Source organism: Artibeus jamaicensis, unplaced genomic scaffold (assembly GCF_021234435.1).
Source record: "Artibeus jamaicensis isolate MK-2021 breed Jamaican fruit bat unplaced genomic scaffold, CSHL_Jam_final contig_2259, whole genome shotgun sequence".
In the NCBI taxonomy this organism is placed as follows: domain Eukaryota; kingdom Metazoa; phylum Chordata; class Mammalia; order Chiroptera; family Phyllostomidae; genus Artibeus; species Artibeus jamaicensis.
The window spans coordinates 3,030,840-3,054,120 of NW_026521468.1; the positions used below are offsets into that span (position 1 = coordinate 3,030,840).

Consider the following 23,281-nt stretch of genomic DNA (forward strand, 5'->3'; position numbering starts at 1 on the left):
GGAATGGGTGCTTCAGATGAGGAACAGGAAGGGCTCTCTGAGTGACCCTAAAAGCAGCAGCCAGCAGGCCTCGGCGCCTTTCAGGGCAGCCGCGTCCTCCCTCCTGCCCCGACCAGGCCCTGACGCCTCCCACCGCCCCATTTCCTTTCTTTTCCTTGTACCCATTGGGCTTTGCACATCTACAGTATTTGCTTCATCATTTCCAACACATTCTATAAAGCTCCGTGAGGCCACGAGCTGTGTCCACTTTGCACCCCTTTTTCTCCAGCACCCAGCATACTGTCCAATGCCTGTGTGTCACTCATCAGGTGAGACATACTGGTTACGTTACTTCACCTTGCTTCAATTCCATTTCTTCATCTGTGAAACGGAGTTAATGGCACCTACTCTCGGTTGCCGTGAAAAATAAATGGGTTAATACACGTGAAGTGCCTAGAATAACAGCCGGCACACGCTAAGCACTCAACCACTGCTCCCTCTTAGTTACGAGAGAGTGTTTGATAACTACGGCAGAATAAATGATGGAATGCCCACAGAAGAAGAGGGAAACTCCTGGGGTCACGTTCTCCTCTCAGGAGCAAAGGGGAGGCTGGAACCAAACTGCTTTTCCACTGCTCGCTGCTAGTACATCCCTCCTGAGTGGGGCCGGGGGAGGAAACAAAATACCCAATGGGTATTTGAACCGGTATTTGAATGGATCCTCTGTCTTTCCTCCCTTGGGAGAGCTTGGGACTTCAGTTGGAAGCGGTTCTGTGGCTTTGCACCCCCAGCAGCAGCCCACACCCGCAGGCGCAGGAGCAGGGCCTGGCTCCCTCATTAGCTGGCGGCTTCGCTTCCTCCTCCTTTTTACGGCTTCTCAGCATCTCATACTGGGCCCATCTGACCAACCAAGTGCTTCTCCTCTGAGTTGCACTCCAAATGGGGGAGGTAGCCATTTTGCTCCAATGATCAATATAATCATTCAGGAACAGAGTCACTCCCTGTCTTGGGACCCAATTATTTTCTTGTGGAAGCAGTGGTTGCAAAAATATATTGTTTTCCAGTTAACTAGTAAGTGCTATTTTTAGCTATGGTTTCCCTACTCCTAATCTTGTATTATTGGTGAGAGGCTGCTGTTTAAACCTGAGTCCAGGTCCCCTCTTCTGCTAAGTCTATTAAAAGTCACCATCTTCTCCAGACTGCCAATTATCTGAAGGGGCTGCCATCAGTCTTCCTCTCCCTTCCCCCCTTGCCCACAGCAAGGGGCGGGAGGGAACGGGTCTTTCGTCTTGAGCATGCCACAAGCACAAACCAGTACTCCAGGGAGCGCTTACAGGTGAGCAGGGAGGTTGGCTGGACTGGACTACTACGCTGGCATCGATACAGAAGAGGATCAAGGGCAATGCCATCTCTCAGGAGCTCTGAAGTCATAGGGGCCTTGGCTGATATCTCAGCTCCGTCCCTTGGACAGCTGTGTGGCGTTGGGCAATACATCAGCATTGTGGACTTTGTTAACTTGCCTGTAAAATGGGATTAACAGTGACTACTCACAGAGGTTTTGTCAGGATTAAATGAGGTAACATGTCTCGGTCACCTCATCTTCTGCAGCTTGGTGTGCAGTCAGTCTCTGAAGTCGATTCCATTTCCCTAAAGAGCACCTCCATCCTTTCAATTGCTTGGGGCCAAAAACATGAGTGTCCTCCTGGCTCCTCCCTCAAACCCATAGTGCCCCCTGCCAGCTCTGCTCCCCACCTTCCCAACCAGGTCGGACACCTGGTGCCACCCACCACTGCCATCTCGTTCCTGGATTACTGCAGTAGCCTCTAAATGATTTCCTTGCCTTTGTTTGCAACAGTCTATCCATAAAACAGCAGCTAAGCTAGTGTTACCCTTTAAAAATGCAAGTCCGATCATGTGACGGCTATGTTCAAATCCCCCCCCTATCACTTGGAGCACAAGCTAAGTCTCCTTACAGAGTCCTACAGGGGCTTCATGACAGCTGTGGGTATTTCCACTGCAGGCATCTCCCGCCACTCTTCCCCTCGATTGTGCCCCTCCTGACACACAGGCCATCTTACTGCTCCTTGACCATGCTGGTGCACTCCCACCTTGGGCCTGTAGACAGCCTGTTCCCTCCGCGTGGAAAGCTCTTCCCCTAGGGGACTGCATGGCCAACTCTCTCCTCTGCCCCACTGTCACGGTACCAGAGACTGTCCTGAACATACACAACAGCACCCCCACTTCACAGCACATCAGTTCCCCTCTGCCCAACACACTGAGCAGCGCCTGGGCTTATTTACTGTCATTGGCCTCTCTCCCCAGAATCTGGGCACAACTGCAGCCCAGGTGCTTAAAATAGGACCTGAAAGTAGAAAGCCCTCGAAAGATCTGTTGACTATGTAAAGTGTGGAGCAAAATTTCCAGCTCATGGGTAAGCAGCAACTTAACATAATTATTTTAAAATAAGAGCATAAAAAAAAAAATAAAATAAAATAAAATAAGAGCATATATATGGTCTAGAAAACCTACTATGAGAATCACAAAATCCTTTCATATCACTTCCCACCCACACCTCTCTGGGCTGACAGTATCTTGGGCTCACAGATAAGGAAATGGAGGCAGAGTACCTAGGAAGGTATACTTCCCATCAGGCAGGAACCAGAGCGCCAGAGCAGTCACCCATGGAGTGCTCTCCGTGTGTCCGGGACATCCTTAATGCCACCTAATCAACAGAACAACCAATGAAGCCAGTTCTTCAATTTATTCCCATTCTAAAAGTGAAGAAACGGAAGTTAAAAGAAGTTAGGGATTTGCCCACAGAAGTTCCAAGCGGTCCTCATACCCGGGGAATGAGAAGCCGGGATGCATTAAGATTTTGCAAGGGACACAAATGCACAGTTTAAAAGGAATCAATTTCAACTCAGTTCCACACCTTCTCCCTATGGGAACAGACTAGCCATGTTTTTTGCCTGTAGTTTCTCCTTTCCCAGGCCCCCCATTCTTACTCACCCACCTCCTGCTGCTTTAAAAAAAAAAAAAAAAAGGCATAACCACCCACCCAGGGCATATCTTACTAAGGTGCTTTGTCCCATGGTGCAAAATACCCCTGGCCCCACAACGGGGCAATTCAAAATACATCAGTATTCATGCTGAGACTGTGACTGCCTGTAGTGACAATGTAACAAAACCTCCTGCTGAGTCAGGTGGTTTCCGAACCTTCACTTTCAATCAAGTTAAAGGAGGACCTAAAAGAACTGTCAGCTGACAGATTGTTAATAAATGATTTCAATGATAGATCACTGTGATTTTCTGGCCATAACTCAGAAGGTATCCAAAGAACTTGAGTAATACTGCCGCAGCAAAATGCCTTTAATTCCTGTGTATTTATTTACATGAACCAACTTTGCCAATGCGTACAGCTATGGAGTAAAAAAGTCGTGCTGGTTCCAGCAAATACATACGGGTGGATGTGTGAACTAAAACAAGATGTTCCACTCAGTGTAGGAAGAGAAGCATTCCATATAAAGCTTTTAATGTTTAACAATGATCAAAACTAGTAATATATTTGTTTTGATCAACTGTACATTTTAAATTCTAAAAACTCAATCTCAAGGGAGATGTTTGCTATGACCACAACAAAATGTTCAAAAAAATGTTTTAATTTTTGGAGGTATTTTTGTTGCAGACTAGTAGTACGACAAAGCAAAGGCTTTCCAGCCTAAAATCTATTCTACTAGAAAATATTCTGTGGAGGAAATAAAGTGGAAGTATGAGTTCAAGGGTGAAAAAGGAACAATGTAAACCTTCAAATGTTAAATAAAAACTGGTTCATGGATTTTTTTTCCCCAAAAGAATGAGGGAAATCAAATCACTCTTTGGCATTTAGGTTCCACTAAAGATTTACATTCCTGATGTAACAGTTTTATTTTTTAAATGTCAATATTTACGATTAACTACAAGTCATATCCTTTACAACTACTGAAACCTTCAGAGAAAAATTTTACCTAGTTAGAAATGTGCAAGTTCGTAGTTTTCAAAACAAAGTTAAGCCCGAGTTTGCCTGCCTTCAGCTATCAGCCCTAATCTTCTCTTCTAATGGTCCAGGCCGAGAAAGACTGAACCCTGGAAACATTTTATCCAGGGCAAATTCCGACTGCTCTAGATAGAAGAGGATTTGGTGGGAATTTAAGGCCGTGCTAAGATAAAACCACCGAAACTGGCCTGCCCACTTTCTATTCATCAGCCAGCTATCTGCAGCATTCCACCGTTTTCCAGGCCTGTTTGCACTCCGCCAAATCAATCTGGTTTACATAAAATCAGCTCCCCTATCCCATATTCAAAGTCTTCCATTTCCTGAAGTTTAAAACTAGGACTTAACGTGAAAATTAATTTGGGTGATGATTTTCCCGTAAGTGAGGAAGAAACAAGAATATTTTAAAACTTCATGAATAAACTCAAAGCCAAAGGTGTTAACGCCTCCTTTTGGAAGCTGGGAAAGGACGAGAAGCCGGCGGTTTGGCCGCCTTCTTCCTAGCCGCCAAGGTCGGGGGAGGGGGGGGGTCTTCACTAAAACTCTGCAAGTAGTTTGGCTTCGGGGGAAGAGAAAAGCGGAGGGGAGTCTGTCTTAACAGCGAAGATGATCCCTCAGCAAAACAGCATAGAACGTTACATCCATTCTCCACCTGAGACAGGTATCATTCTCATTTTTTCCAAATCAGTAAATTCAGAGTTGGAACGGTAACTAAAGTCAGAGAACAGGAAAGAGCAGAAACTGGATTCAAAAATCAAGTTTAGGGATGACCAGAAAGCCTTACAATAAACTGGCTTTGAGCTGAAACTGGGTTTGAACCCACGTTTCCCGCCGCTTTCTACTTGTAAACCTTCCTCCACAGCTGTAAAACAGGGAAAAGAACACCTTGCTTAGTATGGGGAGGGATCAAGGCAGTGAGTCGTAGATGTAAAAGTGATCCAATGGCTGCTACATAATATGTGCTCAATAAATTGTAACCAAGGCTTGAAAAAAAGGCGCGTACTCTAGACCCCATCACGACCGGCGCGCCTCGGGCTACGGTTCTGCGCGCCCAGGGCCCGGCCCAGCAACGGGACTTAGGCCGGGGCGGGAGAAAAACCAAGCAAGCCCCAGCAGCCCGCCGGCCCGCCCACTTCTCGCGGCTTAGGCGCTGCCACCCACACGCCCGCGCGGCACGCTACCTACCGGAGGCCTCTGACCCGACCTGGGCCGCCGCCGCTCTTCCAATCTCAGGGACGCTTACTGAGTGACTACCAGTGGGCAGGCGGGGCTTCGGGAGCACGCGACCGGAAGTCCTATCGACGGAAGGGGCGGGGCCTGGGAGTTGGGCGTGGCCGGGTAACAGTAATCGGAGATCTCCGGCCAGAGTGTGGACGTTAGAGTAATTCCTCCCTCGCAGCCAGAGGCTTCCCACGCGGGAAGCTAGGGGGCGACTTGGAGTGTACTATCTTCAAATCCAGGCCTGGCCATCGTTGGCTGTGCGGCCTCTGATAAAGGTAATGAAAGCTATGGTAGTTAACTGAGACCCCCCTTACCTGACAGATCCTAAGAGCCTACAGATCACCTGCAGATTCTGTAGGTGAATTTTCTCATTGAATTTCAACAGCCCTTGAGGTGGATACTGTCACCATCCCCATTTTACACAAGAGGAAATGTTTTAAACTGCATGCCTGTAATAAGTAACATGATGAAATCGCATGCATCCTGCTCCATCCCAACCAGGTTGTGAATTATCCCTTTATAGCCTATCCACACTATCCACACATAAGTCACTTAGTAGCCAACTCAGTATCAGATCAACTGTCATAGCATCGCAGTGCTTGTGTTCAAGTAATCTTTATTTCTTATTTTATTTTTTTGCAGTGGAGAAATATTGGATATTTTATTCTAAACGGCACCACCCAGGAGAATGGGAAGCTAATGTTCAAAAGCCAAAAACTCCCCGGTGGTGTATAGGTTGCAAATTATAAAGGGCACAATCACAAGACACCATGGAATAAGGGTTTGGGGTCATGCTGGGAGCTGATCAGTCTTAAGTAAAGGTAATAAATCGTTCCTTCAGGTTTGGAGAGCAGTTTCAACGTCTGTTATGATGTCCCTCCATCTGGTTTCATGGTAAAGTAGCCAAGTGTAAAGCCACCTTAGAGCACAGGAGCTGCAACATAACTTAGGCCAAGATGTTATCTGTATCCCTGGCTGGCCTGGCTCAGTGGATTGAGTGCCGGCCTGAGAACCAAAAGGCCACCAGTTTGATTCCTAGTCAGGGCACATGCCTGGGTGGTGGGCCAGGTCCCCAGTTGGGAGTGTGCAAGAGGCAACTACACATTGATGTTTCTCTTCCTTTCCTGACTCTCTAAAAATAAATTTAAAAATTTTTTTTCTTTTTTTAAAAATATTTTATTTATTTATCTTTTAGAGGGAAAAGGAAGGAGAGGGGAGAGAGGAAGAGAAATATCAATGTATGGTTGCCTCTCACGTGTCCCCTGCTGGGAACTGGCCTGCAACCTAGGCATGTGCCCTGAATGGGAATCGAATTGCGATCGTCTGGTTCGCAGGCCCGCGTTCAATCCACTGAGCTACACAAAAAAATATTTTTTAAAAAAGATGTTATCGCCCTGGCTGGTGTAGCTCAGTGGATTGAGCCCCGAGCCCCGGCCTGTGAAGCAGAGGATCGTGGTTCAATTCCCAGTCAGGGCACATGCCTAGGTTGCAGGCCAGTTCCCAGTTGTGGAAGCATGAGAGGCAACCACACACTGATATTTCTCTCCCTCTCCCTCTCTTCTTCCCTTCCTCGCTCTCTGAAAATAAATAAACAAGTAAAATATAATTTTTAAAAAGATGTTATCTTCAGGCTGACAGAGGTCTGGCCAGTGTGACCATTAGTCAGATCCAGGCTACTGTCTTCTGTGACCTAGGGGGTTGGTGATTATCCCAGGGTAAGGCTCAATTTCTAAAGGGCATATGTATTATACATAGAGAGAAGTGATTTCTAGAGCTAGGATTTAAAGCTCAAATTAATCAGGTTTCAGGTTTGTCTAGTGTGGAGCTTATCTGATACTTACAGTGTTTAAAAGATACCACAAGGGTCAGAGCATGAGAGAGCTTGGGTGAAGCCATCAACTAGGATAGATGAGGTGTTCCATCCTGGAATGTCCAAGGATCTCAGCTGTTACTCTGCGGTGGCCTTACCACGTGGGTTCCTACTATCTGATCTGCAGTTAAATGATACCCTCTGACTCCCACCTATGACCTGTACACCAATCACTGAGCTTATTCTACATTTCCCCTTTGCTCCCAACTTAAGCTGTATTTCTACTTTGTCAGAGAATGCTCTTCAACTCTTATCTCCATATTTGTTTCAGTCTTAGATTTATAACTAAACCCATTCAATTTTCAATATCTGTTCTTTTGCCAAAATTTTCCAATCATCTCTCTCTCTTTTTTAAAGATTTTATTTATTTATCTTTAGAGGGGAAGGGAAGGAAGGAGAGAAATATCAATGTATGGTTGCCTCTCCTGCATCCCCTGCTGGGAACTGGCCTGCAACCCAGGCATGTGCCCTGACTGGGAGTCAAACCACGGTTGTTTGGTTCACAGGCCTGTGCTCAATCCACTGAGCTACACCAGCCAGGGCAATCATCTCTTAATTGGATGAAACTTGACCCCTAGTAGAATGCTCAGCAAGAGCTCTTGAATAGAAAACTTCTTGAGTTCTGAAAGTTTAAAATGGAAATTCTTAGCGCACATTTTTTACTTGAGTTTTTAAAAATGTCTCTCACTCTTACTTTCTATAATCCTGTTGTATAGTTGATGCCACCTGATTTTCGTTTTTTAAAATAAGTTTTTATTTTTCAATTACAGTTTCAGTACAATATATGCAACCCATATAAATGATTAGACATTTACATCATTTATGAAGTCTCACCCCGATAAATCTCGTACCCATCTGACACCATAATATTTAACAATTACTTAACAGTGGCCCCAAAGCCCAAGAGTAGTGATGCTGGCAATTCAGATACACCAAAGAGAAGCCGTAAAGTGTTTTCTTTAAGTGAAAAGGTGTGTATATACAAGAAAAAACATAGCATACATAGGGATTGGTACTCTGCGCTTCCAGGCGTCCACTGGGAGTACTGGGAAGTGTCCCCCACAGATAAGGGGAGGCTACTACACATAAAAGCATCTAATGGTGCCTCACGTACAGTAGGTGGGTGGTCCTTAAAGAACTCCTGCCCTGACTCCTTCCTCCCTCCCTAAAACTGTACTCCTGCGCTCTGCTTCCTTCAAGGTAGGAATCATGTCTACCTTCACCCTCAGTATCCCCAGTACAGTGCCCAGCATGGTGGGGTACAGTACACTGGGGAACAAAGTAATTCGACATCTTTCTCTGCTCACTTCAGTTACTGAGACCTTTCTCCTTGATGTCAACAGCACTGGTGGCACCACCCACTACACAGGATTGCACCTCGTGATCACAGGGCCCATTCGGTCCAAACACCTTTTTGGTGTTTGACTCTCCTCCACACCATCTGTCTGTACTTGGATACATCCAGTGTCGGGGAGGATCTCCCTTGCTGATTTGGAGACAACTTCATGCTGTCTTCGAAGTCCAGTCCTATCACAAAGCTCTTCCTTAGATCATTCCTACTTCTGATCCATGGGGCCACGGGGAACAATTCTAATACCTATCCCACGGAACCAGATCGAACGGCTCAGTCCCCTTCCTGCATCAGACAGCTTACAGATAAATGAGGTGTGTGGTTCTGAACCTTTTCCCTACTGCAGACATATCAGAGGATACCCAGATTCCCATCAGTACTAGTGGGGGTTCTGTCTTCTCACGGCATCCTCGTGGTTCAATCTGTCAACAGCAGCTGCACCAGGCTGTGGCACGGCCCCAGAGGAAAGGCTGCAGGGTTGCTGCGGGCGCTGCCACCATGGGGGCTTTCTCAGCTCACACACAAAGCCTCCAATATTCGGGGCCGCACCAGTGAACTCTGAGCTGGTTCTAGCTGCTCACACGATTGCACTTCATCCTGACAATGACCTGTATCTCGGTCACCTCTGTGTCCTGGGCCTCTAGCGTGATGCCTGGAATAGAAAGCTGCCCCAAGTTGTGCGTGATGAGCAACCCTCTGCATCCAAGAGAGATGACTTCTTTGACTCCTGGTTCTTAAAATTAAACTTACTTCTCAGATGTTTATTTTAAATAAATATTAATGTGCAATTAAACTTACACTGTACCTCACAAATACCATTAATATTTATCCTTTATTAAACAGCTTCAAAAAAAAATCCTAAAGGTTGTCACCAACTAGAAGATGAAGTCCAAACTCCTCAACCTGCAACCTAAGGCCTTCTATAACTCGGCCCCTGACCACTGGGGATGTCTCACCACACGCCTGTTGGGAAAGGCCGAGGAGGATGGGAACTTAGTTATTGTACCAGACTTTTTGTTACAACACTGGGTTCGAGTCTAGACTTATACTAGGTAGCCATGAAACTTTGGGCAAATCATCGAACTTACTGTTTTCTCATGGTAAAACGGGACTGACGCCTGCCCTGCTCCTTGTGGAGGGTTGAACAAGGCCGCTGACATTAGGGGTCAAAGGAGACCATGCGTCAGTGCATTTTGTTGGCGGGGCAGCGTTGTGCAAACATCCAGGGTGACTACAGTGTGTTCTGGCCTGGATCCTTTGCTTGTATCATTTCTGCCCCCTGAAGGCTTTATCTCTTCTTTCTTACCATTCACTCATTCACTCAATTAATGCAACAAATATGGAGGGCCTACGGGGGGGGGGGCTGGCTCAAGGGATACAGTGGTGAGGAAAATCCAGTCTGTTCTCTGCCCCCACAGGATGTGGGGTCTTGTGAGGGGAAATGTTTACAAAGAAAAGTAAAGCTGTGACTTAAGCTCAGGAGTGAGTCCATAGGACTCAGAGACTACAATGGAGGGTCCAGGAATTAAGCTGTCTTCAAGGCCACGTTCGGTCTGCTTTTTCCAGGAAGCCTTTCCTAACGATCCTGCCCCAGAGAGCTGCACCCCTTGCCCTGCCCCCAATTTCAATGAACTTATCTATCTAGCTCATTTCATCATAGCCCATCAGACCTTGCTACAATACTTTCTTTTCAAGTGAGCCTGGTTTTCAGGACTTCACTGTACGTGCCTTCTGGGCAGTGAGTGCATGGCGCGCTCTCTCACACAGCACAGCACCACACCAGCAGAAGGCTGGACCCACTGTGCTCCTGGCTCAGGTGTCAGGGGATGTCATAGAAAGGAAGGGTGCCCTTCCCAAAAATGAGCTGTGGCAGAGACAGGACACTGCCTAAGACCATTTCCCCGCCCCTCATTTTGTAACTGAGCCCACCAGCCCCGTTCTTCTTTGGAGGAGAAAAACTCTTCCCAGGACATCCAGTCGCCTCCCTGGAGTGCCATCTTCCAACAAAAACGTGATCACACCTGTCCCCAGCTAACAATCCTCCTTGTTGCCCGAGTCTTCAGGACAATGCCCAAACTCCTCAGCATGGCATCCACATGCTCTCAGGGTCTGACTCCCGACTACTCTCCAGCCTCAGCGTCCAAAATGCTCCTTGCCCGAAGCTCCAGCCACAGCATTTTTCTTGTGGTACCTCGAGAGCACCTTACGCTCAGGCAGACAGACTTTGCAGACCTTCAGCCTAGAAGATCCACCTGGTTCATCTGCTTCCCCTGTGAAAACTCGGCTGTCTTTTCCTCCGGGACCCCTTTCTCCACACTAAGAGTCCCTTCTGCTACATCCTGTGCCCCCCACTGTCCTATACACTATTCTATAACAGTCTGGGTGCTGACCGACTCTTGGAATGAAGCCAGGGTGGGGACTGTGTTGTTAGCCCTGTTCTCTAGGTTCTGACATTATGAGTTTTTCTTTTATTATTAACAGTAGTAACGCTGACTCCCTGGGAAGGGAAATGATTTATAGGTTTTGACAGTCCCAGGCACTCTACAAAGAGTTTTGTGTACACTGTCTTATTTTACAGATGACAGTATTCAGGCTCAGAGAGGTTAAATGACTTGCCTAAGGTCACTCATCAGGCAAAAGCAGAGCTTAAGATTTAGGACCCAGGCGGTTCTCATAATCACTCTGACCTACTGGGCCCAGGAACAACCGCGACAGGATAGTGTCCTCACTAGGAGCAGATTCTTCCAGAATCTGGTTTCACAGGCACATCCCTCAGTCACCCTCTGGGCCCTACTGTGCCCCACTTTCTCCTTATAATGCTCCTGCCAGAACAGGTGGGTGAGAGGAGCCAGCAGAGCCAGGTGGGGAATCCTGCTCTTCTCGTGTGATGAGGCGCTCAGAGGGCTGGGAATGTTTACCTTGGAAAAAATAAGAATTTTAGGGAAGCAGCTATTAACTGTAGAATATGGAACAACCACCTACAAGGACACAGGATTATATGTTTCTACATAACCCTGCAAGGCAGAACTTGGCCAACTTCCCACCAGTGAGAGCTGTCTGAAAGAGGAAGTCTGTCTCTTATGAGGGAGTGGGGAAGAACAAATGGGAGACATTTGTAGACCAAATTTAGGAAACTCTATATTGCGCTGTGACTGTAAGCTCATAAGCAGACTTGGGCACCAAAACCACATATGGTAATATTCAGTTATCAAATGGTCATTAAAAAAAAGTCACATACACTCAATTTATTTTTTAAAAACAAAAAGTTTAAATTTTATTATAGAGAAATCATGGGCCCAACAAAATCTGTGAGGATTCTAACTTGAAAAATCCTAAGAGAGGGAATAAGAGCCTCTCTTAGATCCCTTCTAATTCTGAACTTCTTGGAGACGCTGGATTCCAGAACTTTGGCCTTGTATTTGCATTCTGGGCTCCGTTAGGGTCCCACTGCCTGCCCGCCTCCTGGGAAAGGCTCGCTGCCACCACCACCACCACCACCACCACCAAGCAAAAACTGCTCAGTTTGCAGGTAGCACGCACAGCAGAATGTCTTACTTAAGCTTTAAACTACAAGAATGGTAGGGTCCACAGAAACCAGCACCTTTGGAATAAAGGGAATCTCTGTCACGTGTCATTACCTTCACTTAACCTCTGTGTGTCTGTGAGAAAAGAAAAACGAGGCTGGAAACTAGTACACCAGACGTGGATTCTGGTTCTGCAACTAGATATCATTGTGATTTTTCTTTTTTTCTTTTGCCAGCACAGTTTTCTTCAAGTCCCCTTCCCTACCTACTTCACAAGGTCCCATGAGCTACAACAGGTGAAACTAACACACGGAAAGCTTTACCTGTTATCATCTCTGACCTCCTCCAGTCGCCTGCAGCCAGCCGCAGGGAAGGTGGCCCTGAGACAGGAGTGCAGGGGGTCAGCTCTCAGCCTGAGCATCTGTCTTTGACTGCCTTCCAAAGTCAAATATAAATCATTGGAGATTACCTGATGTGGATCATATTTACTTCCGCTCTTGCCACTGATATAAAAACTAAGAGTTGACTATACTTAGCTCTGTTTTATTTGTTTCCCTGCCGCAGAGGGGAGCTGTTTCTTACCATGGTGAACGTTTTCCCAAAGCAAAGATCATTTTCCTTTTCAGCCAAGAAGTTTTCTGCTGTCACGAAGTTCCTTCCCTCACCACCCACCACAACCCAACCTGAACGGGGAACCTCTCGGAACCCGAACCACGTCTTTGGGCCGTCTCCTCAAAACTCAGGATTATCAGCACACTTTCGATTTTCGGCGGAAGCTGCGTTTCCCTGGTTTGCAGACTATTCATCTGAATAAAGTTTCTAAAAAACCAAACGAAACTCAGGTGTGATTAGCCAATCGCAGGGTGAGACCCAAGAGACTGAAGCACCAGTCAGGGCTAAACATAGATCGAGATGTTGCAATTACTTTCCAATACCCGGTTTCCTCCGGCAGATGTATGAGACAACGGAATTTTGTGGTGGTAAAGAATTAAGCGAGACTAAGAGCAGACAGATTAAGATTTAGATACCGATTTTGCCACTTATTAGCTATGTGACTGCAATTTACTAACTAATCTGAGCCACATTTCTTCGTCTATAAAAAAAAGGGGGAATGGAATAGAGCTCACATGCTACGTTTGTTGAGAAGATTTAAAAAGAAGCTCGAAAATCTTTACCACGGAGCCTGGTATATAAGGGGTCAATTAAGAGTGATTGTGGAGGGCTGCTGTGGAGAATGAAAGGGACGCTGTGTGCGGAAGAGCTTCGTGGACCGGTACCTGGAGGTCCAGAAGGAAGGCCTGAGGAGGCAGTCAAGTCTCCTGGGTCTGAATCAGGGCTCCGCACACCACCATCCACCATCTCTCGTGAGGCCTTAAGAAAGGCGGCCAGGAGCCAAGCTGGCTTTTCGCAGGAAAGCCCCTCTAAGAAGGCCCGATGCTTTCAGGCTGCCGGTGGGGCACGCCCGCGGGTCTCAGGCTCTCTTACTTACCCGGAAATGGTAACAGTCCTTAACGGCAGTCAATAACGGCTCACCTATGGCCCGGGCACTAGCAAGGGCAGGCTGAGGTCAGAGCTCGGATTTTGAAGTCTCCACCGCCGAAACCCTAAACGAGCATGGAACTACAAATCCCAGAATGCTATACGATCCGCGGGGTCGCAAGGGTCAGCCCTCAAAGCGCGGCCGACCGCCGAGGGCTTCCTAGCGCTGCTGGCCCCTGACCTAGGACAGCGTCCCCTCGTAATTTCTGGGTATTGTAGTCCACCTTGTTCCGGTTTCCCGGGAATGAGCCGCGCCTACTTACGGCTCCCTTCGCCACAAGAACTACAAAACCCATAATATAGCGCCAGTTCCCCTCGTCCAATAGGAGCCCCCAGTGTAGCGAGGCTTGGAGGCCGGCCCTCGGAACAGAAGATGGCGGACGAGAGTGAGACAGCAGTGAAGTCGCCGGCTCCTCCGCGGCCGCAGATGATGGAAGGGAATGGAAACGGCCATGAGCACTGCAGCGATTGCGAGAACGAGGAGGACAACAGCTACAACCGGGGGTAACGAGATCTTCGGAGTTCAACTCCTGTCCAGCTTCCCACAACCTGGGTCTCTGGGGTGCGGGGAAGTCACCGGGAGCTTAGTGTAACCCCACCCCCCATGTTCTTATTGGCTGAGACCTTAAGATCCTGCCCAGCGATTGGTTTTTGTCCTTGTCGTTTACCAGAGGTGGATGCCTAGTATATTAAGGGTCGGAGACATTCAATACTTTTATTATATAAAAGTTCTTCTGTGTGCGCTTCCGGCTCGTCCTGGGGAAAAAAGCTTGTAGGATGGTGGTTTTAGATGGCACAACACAGGTCAGTATAACAGTACAGTTTAAAGGGAATGTTAACTTAGGTATTGTGTGAACAACGTGATCAGCAGTAAATGAGTAATAAAACATTTCGCTGCAGTTCGTTCATCTTCAATGAGGAAATTCAGGCTATACAAACCATAATTATGTTGTAAAATGTCGCTACCAGAGAATCTCGAAATGTAAACTCACCTTATAAACCCTGCGTAATTACGGTATAATAATGTTTTGAGGTATACAGTGCCTGTTGCTCCAAATCCATGTTTCCTGAACAATATATAATTAGGTCTTCCGGCATATTGGTTCCGTTACGCATGCAGAGTAGCTTGAAACTTCAAGAAATTGAGTAACGCTTCTTGGAGCGTGTTTGGAGGTGGGTTTAACACCGCATCTCCCGTACTTTAGGGTGTTGCTTACTAGTAACTGTTTGTTCCTTCCCCAGCAAAAAATGTTTCCAGTGTTCGAGTGTTGAGTTCTGTTCCCAAAGCAGTTTTCACTCTTGTAAGCCCCACCCTATCATTCCTCTTTCTTCACATTTTTACAACGGCTGGAGCTGGCACTCGCCCTATCTATGAAGGTAAAGTCAGGAGAGATTGTTTTGGATGTATAACTTCCGCTGAGTCTGTGCTCTGTTTTTCGTAGCCATCTTGTCATTTGCAGTATTAATGGTGTCCTGGAGGTAAAGGAGAAGGTTGAGATCTTTGGATAAACTTTTTAGAAAACCTGCTATCTTATCTCTTAGAGATGGAAGAACCTAGGATTATTAAAGCGGTTTATAATTGACCAGTGATGAACCCTTAGGTTAAAAGATCTTTTATGTTATTTTTTTAATTAATTTATTGATTGAGAGAGAAAGATACATCCATTTGTTTTTCTACTTATTTATGCATTGATTGGCCCATTCTTCTATGTGCCCTTGGGGAGATTAAACTGGCAACTTTTGGACACTCGGAGAGAAGGTAGAGGAACAGGAAGCTTGTTAAATTTGATTTTATAAGACTGTTTCTTTTGGTGTAAATCCCAACAGATTTAATGTGGTAAAAGCCTAATTTTGAAGTTTGAGATTCCCAAGAATGAAAGCTGAGAAGGAGGAAGTAGGAGGAACAGGAAGAAGGGAAAGTGTAGCCCTTCTGAATAGACATCTCACTCATAAATGGGAGTTGTTGAATTAGTCATTTCAGAAGTAAAAGTGTCTTTGCTCTTTGTGTAGTTTCTTTGCTTTTTGTATAGTTACTTTTATTTTTTTTTCTGCTAAGCTGTCGTTCTGACCAGTGTCTGTAGCTCTTTAATGGGTTTCGTTCTCTATAATCTGTGAATTATTTTGCAGAACTGCTTGACAGAAAGTTCTGTTTTATTAAAGTACAACAACGTGGTAACCTTAGAAAACTCTGAAGGTGTTTCTCTTTTCAGTGATTTTTGTTTAATGGTTGTGGCCTGGGTGAACAAACCCTGAATCTGGAGGCCTTTCTGATAAACGAGTTTGGAGGTGGTAGGTGGGGAACAGAGAACCCACCTAGAGCACAGAGTCTAGTTCCGGCACTTAGATTCTGAGGGAGAATCAGCATTTTTCTGTTAGTCCTCAGAATAGACGGTGTTGGGAAGAAGCTGTGTGGCTTGGTGGGAAAGCACAGCCTGGGAAGTCATTCAAAGCCTGCTTCTGATACTGAATAGTTCTGTGACCTTGGGAAAGTTACTTAACCTTCCGTTGTAGGGATTAAGTGAGATAAAGTCTGGAATGCAGTCTTCCCCCTCCCTCTTAGTTTTTCTTCAGATCTTCCCTGTCCTCCCTGCTCGCCTCCTTGCCCTTACCACACACGGTAAGCTTTGTAGCTTTTGTCTTAACACTGGTTAAGTGACACAGGTGTCCAGTCCTTGCCTCACCTGGCTGTGAGGTGCCTGAGAAGAGGGTTGCGTGTCTTTGCGATGCCTGGTACTTAGCTTGCATTAATGAGTATTTGCTGGCTGGACGAATGGCCAGTGTTAAACTTCTTAGCCCAGTGTTAGTGGAGTTTCATTTCTCCTCACTGACGGAAGGATGTCAGGTTTTTCCTATACACTTTCTTTCCCCAAATAAGTCTCGTTGTAAACCTTACTGCAGCTTTTGTGAAATACCTACAGAAATCAAAGATCCTTGAATTTACTGTGGAATTCCAGTTTTCCACTGCTTTTTGGCTTCTCGAACATTTTCTTGTCTTACATTATTTTAAATGTTTTCAGAAAATTTTTGAGTTCAGTGAGAGCATCTCCTTTTGATGTGAGTGATTCTCAAGTATAATAGGCAATTAGCTAATGGCAGTCCAAACCAGCTCTGTTCCGCTTTTCTTTCAGGGTGGGCTCCCAGTGCTTTGGACTAACGCAATGAGCTACATTCATGCCCTGGAATAATAGGAAATCAGCTGTGCTGGCTTCCTAGGTTCCTTCTTGTGTATAAGTTTGGTTCTTGACTTTTCATGCATTTCTCCCCTGACTAAACATTGGGTGAGTATAAATTTCATATGTACGTAAGAACATAGGTGTGCACATGCGTACATATATAGTACGTGCGTGTATAGATGCATCTGTCTGCAGTTTCAGAATTCACTCAGCAGAGGAAAGGAGCAGCATTTTCACTGCGGTTACCTGCCTGATGTGGTCAGTCCCTAACTACAGAGGACAGGCTGGAGGATGTATGCCACATCCTCCAGCAGGTCGTGCTTCATCTGTTGGGTTCAATTTGCTTGCTTGTTTTTAGTGAAAGGCTTTCCAAGAAGTATCACTAAAGAATAAACCTTGTCAGCTAGGAGATTGTTTTTAACCTCTCTTTGTGGGCCTCAGTCTTGTGACTTCTGGCAAAGATTGTATCAGTCAGTTGGGGTGCGCCCGGGAAAACGAGCTGCAGGAGGCATTCCAGGGAGGGTTAACATGGGGTGGTTGTCGCAGGTGGTGGGGACCAGTCATCTTGTTACTGGGGATGTTGGCTACGAAATGGCACCAGTTGTTACCAGAGAGGTTGGACCTTGATTCGTGAGTTTGGCGAAGAAAACATTCAGATTCAGGGATTCATATTATGAGAGAAAATTACAGAGGTGGTAGAAATGAGCCAGCTGGGCTGCGTAGGCTCAGGAAACAAGTTGCAGAAGCAGAAGGAAGGCCTGTGGAGCTCTGGAGAGAGGAGGCCAGGATAACACTCCTGGGGGAGGGGGAGGGGAAGGAAAGGTGCGGGCGTGTTCCCAGAGGGAAAGTGCACTCAGCTGGTGGATTCTAATTTTTTTAAGACTTTATTTATTTATTTTTAGAGATGGAGGGAGAGAGAGGAGAGAAACTTCCGTGTGCATGTGCAAGAGAAACAGATCAGCTGCCTCTCGCATGCCCCCCACCAGGGACTTGGCCGGCAGCCCAGGCCTGCGCCCTGACTGAGAATCAAACCAGCAACTTTTTGGTTTGCAGTCAGTCTGGTGCTCAGCCCACTGAGCCACACCAGACGGGGCAGATTTTAATTTTGGAGCACCAAATAGGTAGAGTTTATCAGAGTGTTTGGACCAGGAAAGAACCTTTAACTAGTTTGTTCCTAGGATTCTTTTGGAATTTGTTTTGCAGTGTCGTCCATACCATAGAGAAGCTGAGGAGTCATGGGTAAAGAACCCTTTCATGAAGGATGTCTGTTCTCTGCCCTGTTCCCTTACTCACCCGAGGGGACTGGGTAAGATGGGTCTTCGTCAATTCCTAATCGTCAGTTATCCCTTATGAATAAATTAGGAGAAAAGAAAGGTCTTTTTGAAAGGAATTCCATAGGCTAGCCTTATTTGCTTTTTTTCTTATTGTTATATTCTTCAAGAATGGTTCTTTCCGTATTTATTTGATAGCTTATGGCTGCATCTAGCTCTTGGCAAGAAGAAATCTTTTTAGTTTCTTTTTCTTAATCTCCCCCTTCAGCTTTGGTTTTTCAAAACTAGATCAAAACAAATGAAAAGAGAAACCTCATCACTGATATCAAATAAGTGTTCTAATTTTATTTCCCAATTAAGTGGCAATTAAAAAGAAACTAATCAAGAGCTGCTTCAAAGAGAAGAGACTGGAAAGCAGAAGAAATGAAAAATAAATGAGAGCCTATTTCAGGGAGACTGCTGCTTACAACTAACCAGTTTTGCTGATTTTTCACATTGTTTAATGGGCTCACTCCAAAATTCCCCAGCTTTACTAAGTCTGCAGTTAACCCCTTCCCTGTGGTGTCTGTCGAGTTTGGGACCATAGATCAGTCACGTTAGGAGGGTGACTCTTTAGCCCTTCCCCTTTAACTGTTTTCGAATGCTGCCCTGCTGGCCTCTCTTCTAATTCCTCAAAGAAGGTGCTTTTGTGGCTGTTGCATTTGAGGCACACAAAACACGGTGTTTTTTATGGAGAGTGTTTGCGTGCACACACACAAGAAACAAACTAAAATTCTTCAACAGGGTTAGTCCTTCAGGATTTTTTCTACTGTCGCTGACTTTTGAGAGGCCCCTGAAGAGGATTCACTGTTAAGTGTCCGGTAAATGTTCTCTCTCATCTCTTGCTATTATTACTGTGTAGTGGGCACTCGGACACTGTGCTCAGTTCTTTGCATGGATTATCTCAGCTCGCCTTCACTTGTAATTGGTTTAGCTTTGGCGGTGAGGCTTGGGATTTGCATCCCCACCTCTCCCTTTGACCCCCTGAAGGACACATTCTGAATTTAGAAACTTCTTTTCCCTACTGTAATTGACTTTTTTTTTAATAGATTTTTATTTATCTTTAGAGGGGAAGGGAAGGAGAGAGGGAGAGAAATATCAATGTATGGTTGCCTCTCATGTGTCCCCCACTGGGAACTGGCCTGCAACGCAGGCATGTGCCCTGACTGGGAATCGAACCGTGTTCCTTGGGTTTGCAGGCTCACACTCAGTCCATTGAGCTGCACCAGCCAGGGCTGTAATCGACTTCTGTGTCCTGACCCTGAGAGTGTGATTTTGTCTTTGGATGTACTCCACAACCCATGGACTTCCCCTAAGGGGGACCCCAGTTGGTGATGGAAGTGGCTGGCCCCTTTAAACTCTCCTTGATGGACCAATATCTATTTCAGGGGTCATATCTATTTTTGAACTCTTTAAAAAAACTTTTTATTGATTGATTAGAGAGAGAAACATTGATTTGTTGTTCCATTTATTGCATTTATTGGTTGTTTCTTATATGTGCCCTGACTAAGGATCGAACCCACAACCACTCCAACCAGCTGAGCTACTTGGCCAGGGCCTGTTGAACTCTTTTAACTGTGCGCTCAACTCAGCTGGAGGTGCTGTGGGAAACAGCTGTATAACGAGTGGTCCCTAGGCTTAGGAAATTTTCATCCCATTGGGAAGCCAGGAAGCACATCATTATACAAAGTATTGAATTATTTGGGAGATCATAATCTTAAACAAGTCAGACATCAAGGAGAGCTAGAGTAAGCAGGGAGGGAGGCTTTCTGTATAAAACGTGGCTCACTTTCCTCGTTGCCTTAAATATTCTCCTGTATACAAAAATTTGTTTAGGGCCCTGCGTTATGAAACTGTATTCTTTCGGCTTTGGAGATGCTCAGGTAAACTCTCAGGGAATGAGGCTGTCATGGTGGGAAGAATGGGCCAAGTCTGTAGGGGTCCGCGGCTTTCCCCTGGGTACGGTTGGTTAGTTGGCCGCCAGTTTGCTCTCGTCTTGGGTCTTGGTTTCCTCTTCTACGAACAATAGGTTAAGCCAGGTAGTGCCAAGATTTCTTCCAGCTCCAGTTATTTAGCGCTCACGCTAGCAGCTTGCAGCTCCTCAGCCACGCAGCTTCGCGTGGACTTTTGTCTTCCAGTGGCATTGAGAGGAGGCCCGTGTCACGGCCTCACTGTTCCTGTCTGGAAGTTTGCTGCTCCTACTGCTCATCGTCAGCTTGCCCTTCCGTCCCACCTGCTTACAAGCCTTGGCACTGTATTCAGTTTCTAGAAAGGAATACTGGGGTTTCATTTCCATCTCCTTCCCCGACCCTAACTTTCTATCAGAGCACCATAGGATTTCTTCTTAAGTGTTTGAAGTTCGAATATTTTGGCCTTCATTAGAAAAATGACATTTAATTGCTTTTCTTCCATTCGGGGGGCTGTCATTCTGCTCATTTATCCCACATTCACTAGGTTGTTCATTAATGACTTGGTTCGATCAACTTTACTTTAGAATGTAATTTTCAAGGCGAACACCCGTCTTCCTCTCCATTGCACACACACTCCAATCCCTGCCCCACCCCCCCAAAAAAGAAGGCAGATTTCACTAATTCTCTGCTCATTGTTTTGGAACGAAATGAACCAAAGTTGGATTTTGATTTGCTGTGTTCCAAGGTGTGTTAAGATAACTAGCAGGCTTAGAGAGCTCAAGAGATTTGTGTCAATTGGCAGAATCTCAGAATGCCCTGTGACAACTACCCAGTGAGTATGGACTTCACATCCCTTCAGAAATGATGTTGAGCCCTGGCTGGTGTGGCTCAGTGGACTGAGTGCCAGCCTGCAAACCAAAGGGTCACTGGTTTGATTCCCAGTGAGGGCACATGCTTGGGCTGTGTGGGCCAGGTCCCCAGTAGGGGGCGTGCGAGAGACAACCACACATTGATGATTCTCTTCCTTTCTTTCTCTCTCCCTTCCCCTCTGCCTAAAAATAAATAAAGTCTTTTTTAAAATTTTAAAAACAATGTTGAATTCTTAGAAAAGGGCTAGCCTGGCTTTTGTGGGTTCCTCTGGTTCTCCCGAAATCCAAATTGAGGCCATTATTTTGTGAAATGATACTGGCTTCCTAATGCTTCTTGAAAACCTACTCTCAAGGTCTCTGAGCTTGGTTTCTTGTGAATAATTTTAATCATCTTAAAAGCTAACCCTAGTGGGCTCCTTGGAAGTCCCATCACTGAGTCTGTTTGGGGTGTTGAGTGTAACACCACGGGGGGCTCATAATATGTTCTCAGGGGTATGGCTCAGTGCCTGGTAGCTCAGTAAAGATGACTGTAAAAGAACTTTCCTTTGTTCTCCAGTTGTCTCCGTGGGCTTGATGTGCGAGTTGGAACATGACTGTTTTCAGTCGCTGCGTGTGCAAAGTGAAGCCAGAACGAGGAAATGGTTTTAGTTTGGGTCTTGAAGTTTGCCAGGTACTCATACTAATAGTTTAAAAAAAAAAACAAAAAACCAGAATTCAGCTCAAGATCCTTCCATAAAAATGGGGTGGTCGAGGAGATTGTTGTTAGAAGTGTTTCCACTGAATAATGGTTTTGCGCACTTGTAAAGATGTCTAAAGTTGAAGGAAATAATTTCTTCTCTTTTCCTTATGTGAATTGTGTTTAGTGGTTATCCAGTTGATTATAACGGTATTCACCTTGACCTTTTTGGTTCTTTTTTACATAGAATATATAAAAAACGATTCTTACGGTAATTCATATCCATGGCCTAGAGAATGCATTCCACAAGCTGAAATTGAAAAGGACTTATAAATTGTATCAACAGTGGGATGCTGGTTTGTCTCCTAACATCAGCCAGTTTTTAATGCCGCTTACAGTCCTGAGATCAAAGGGAGACTATCTCTGGAATAAGAAAACCACGTAGAGTTGTCACAGGCTACAAATGGGCTTGTGTGTGATAACAAAATTGGGTTATTAAGAGAAAAAAATATCTTCAGGGTGTGAATGACTTACGGTTCAGTTCCTATTCTTTTTATGGCCTTGGGGGCTTTGCTGCATGTCTGATTTTAAGGAGTTCACCTTAAAATCCCCTTCACCCCTCTGAATTGTGCCTTTGGCGTTTCATTGATATAATTTGTAGGAGGTTACACTTGCAGGTGGACTTCCTGACCTTACGTTTGCACCAAAGGAACCTCCAGCTTTCCCTGGATCTCCCTGGCTTCACGGTCTTCATCAGGGATCCGAGAAGGGGCCTGGCCAGGCGGGTGCAGGCAGTCATTCCAGAGCAGGAGGTCAGGGTGGGTGAGCCAGACTGGAACACCGTGTTGTGGGCCCAGGGAGAAGTTGGGCTTTCAGGCAGGGACACGTGGCAGGGACACGTGGTGAGGCAGGGTCACGTGGTGAGGCAGGGTCACGTGGCAGGGACACGTGGTGAGGCCCACAGTTCAGGACGATGCAAAAAGGCTGGGAAGTCAAGGAGGTCCAGGAAATGCTGGAGGTGACTTTAGTCCACGTGTGAGGTCATGAAGTCTGGGTGTGAGTGCTGCTGCCCGGGTGAGGAGGAGACCGACCTGAAGATGTCATGCCGCGGGAGGTGGCAGTGCGTGGTTCCAGACCGCTCCCTCCTCGCACGGCATGACAGGAGAGTTAATGTTCGTGATCACCCCAAGTCAGTTTAAGACCATGAAGGCTTTCTGAACTATAAAATGAAGCTTAATTGGTATTTACCATAATGTATGGAAAAGGTATTTTATACTGTCTTAATTCTTTGAAAGTTGGTTATCTGGAGTATACAGCCGAAACAGTACTCTGAGCTTAGCTGGTTCTGCAGACTAAGGTTCACTGTACTCAGACTGGGCTCCGGATTCGAGAAGCTATAAAATACACAGGAGACAACTATGGTTTGTAAATTTTCTTCTCAATAATGGTGCATCTGAACTTGACAGGACAGCTAAAGTTTCTTGTGTATGAAGTTCAGCTTTGGAATTATTTGGAGTGAAGTGTAATGTCTGTAATGTACCACGAAAATCATTGAGAAAGGTGGATGAATGAATGGAGGGTTAGATGGACTGACAGGTGATAAAATAAATATAGCAAAAGAACCTAGGTTAATTGCAGAATCTAAGTGGCAGATGTATCATAAAATTCAACTCTTGAATCTTTGAAAACTTTTATAATAAAATTGGAGGGGCCACCTCTGCTATTTGTTCTTCAGACTATAAAGACATGTTAGGTGCCTTCACATTTTGTCTCAGACAATCCAGTTAAGGTGACATTAGCCTCATTTTACAGGTGAGAAAACTAAGGTG

General features: G+C 45.8%; 2 protein-coding genes across 9 annotated transcripts in view; one reads left to right on the forward strand and one right to left on the reverse strand.

Annotated features, from left to right (window-relative positions):
- The window catches only part of DCAKD (dephospho-CoA kinase domain containing), a 28,334-nt gene extending 14,668 nt beyond the window's left edge, over positions 1–13,666 (reverse strand). For 3 of the 7 annotated variants that reach the window (XM_053659359.1, XM_053659372.1, XM_037162117.2), the window contains exon 1: positions 5,195–5,278. The gene's annotated coding sequence lies outside the window, so the exon portion shown is untranslated. Of the gene's footprint in view, positions 1–2,606; positions 2,705–5,194; positions 5,279–13,464 lie in introns of those variants that run through there. The other 4 variants (XM_037162116.2, XM_053659366.1, XM_037162119.2 and 1 more) reach the window with 3 other exon arrangements.
- Positions 13,667–13,851: 185 nt separating this feature from the next.
- Positions 13,852–23,281, forward strand: part of NMT1 (N-myristoyltransferase 1) — a 32,663-nt gene continuing 23,233 nt past the window's right edge. Inside the window, exon 1 of one of the 2 annotated variants that reach the window (XM_037162113.2) lies at positions 13,852–14,018. In XM_037162113.2, coding sequence (XP_037018008.1) covers positions 13,888–14,018 — 131 coding nt within the window. In that variant the 5' untranslated portion in view covers positions 13,852–13,887. Of the gene's footprint in view, positions 14,019–14,222; positions 14,319–23,281 lie in introns of those variants that run through there. The other variant, XM_037162114.2, reaches the window with a different exon arrangement.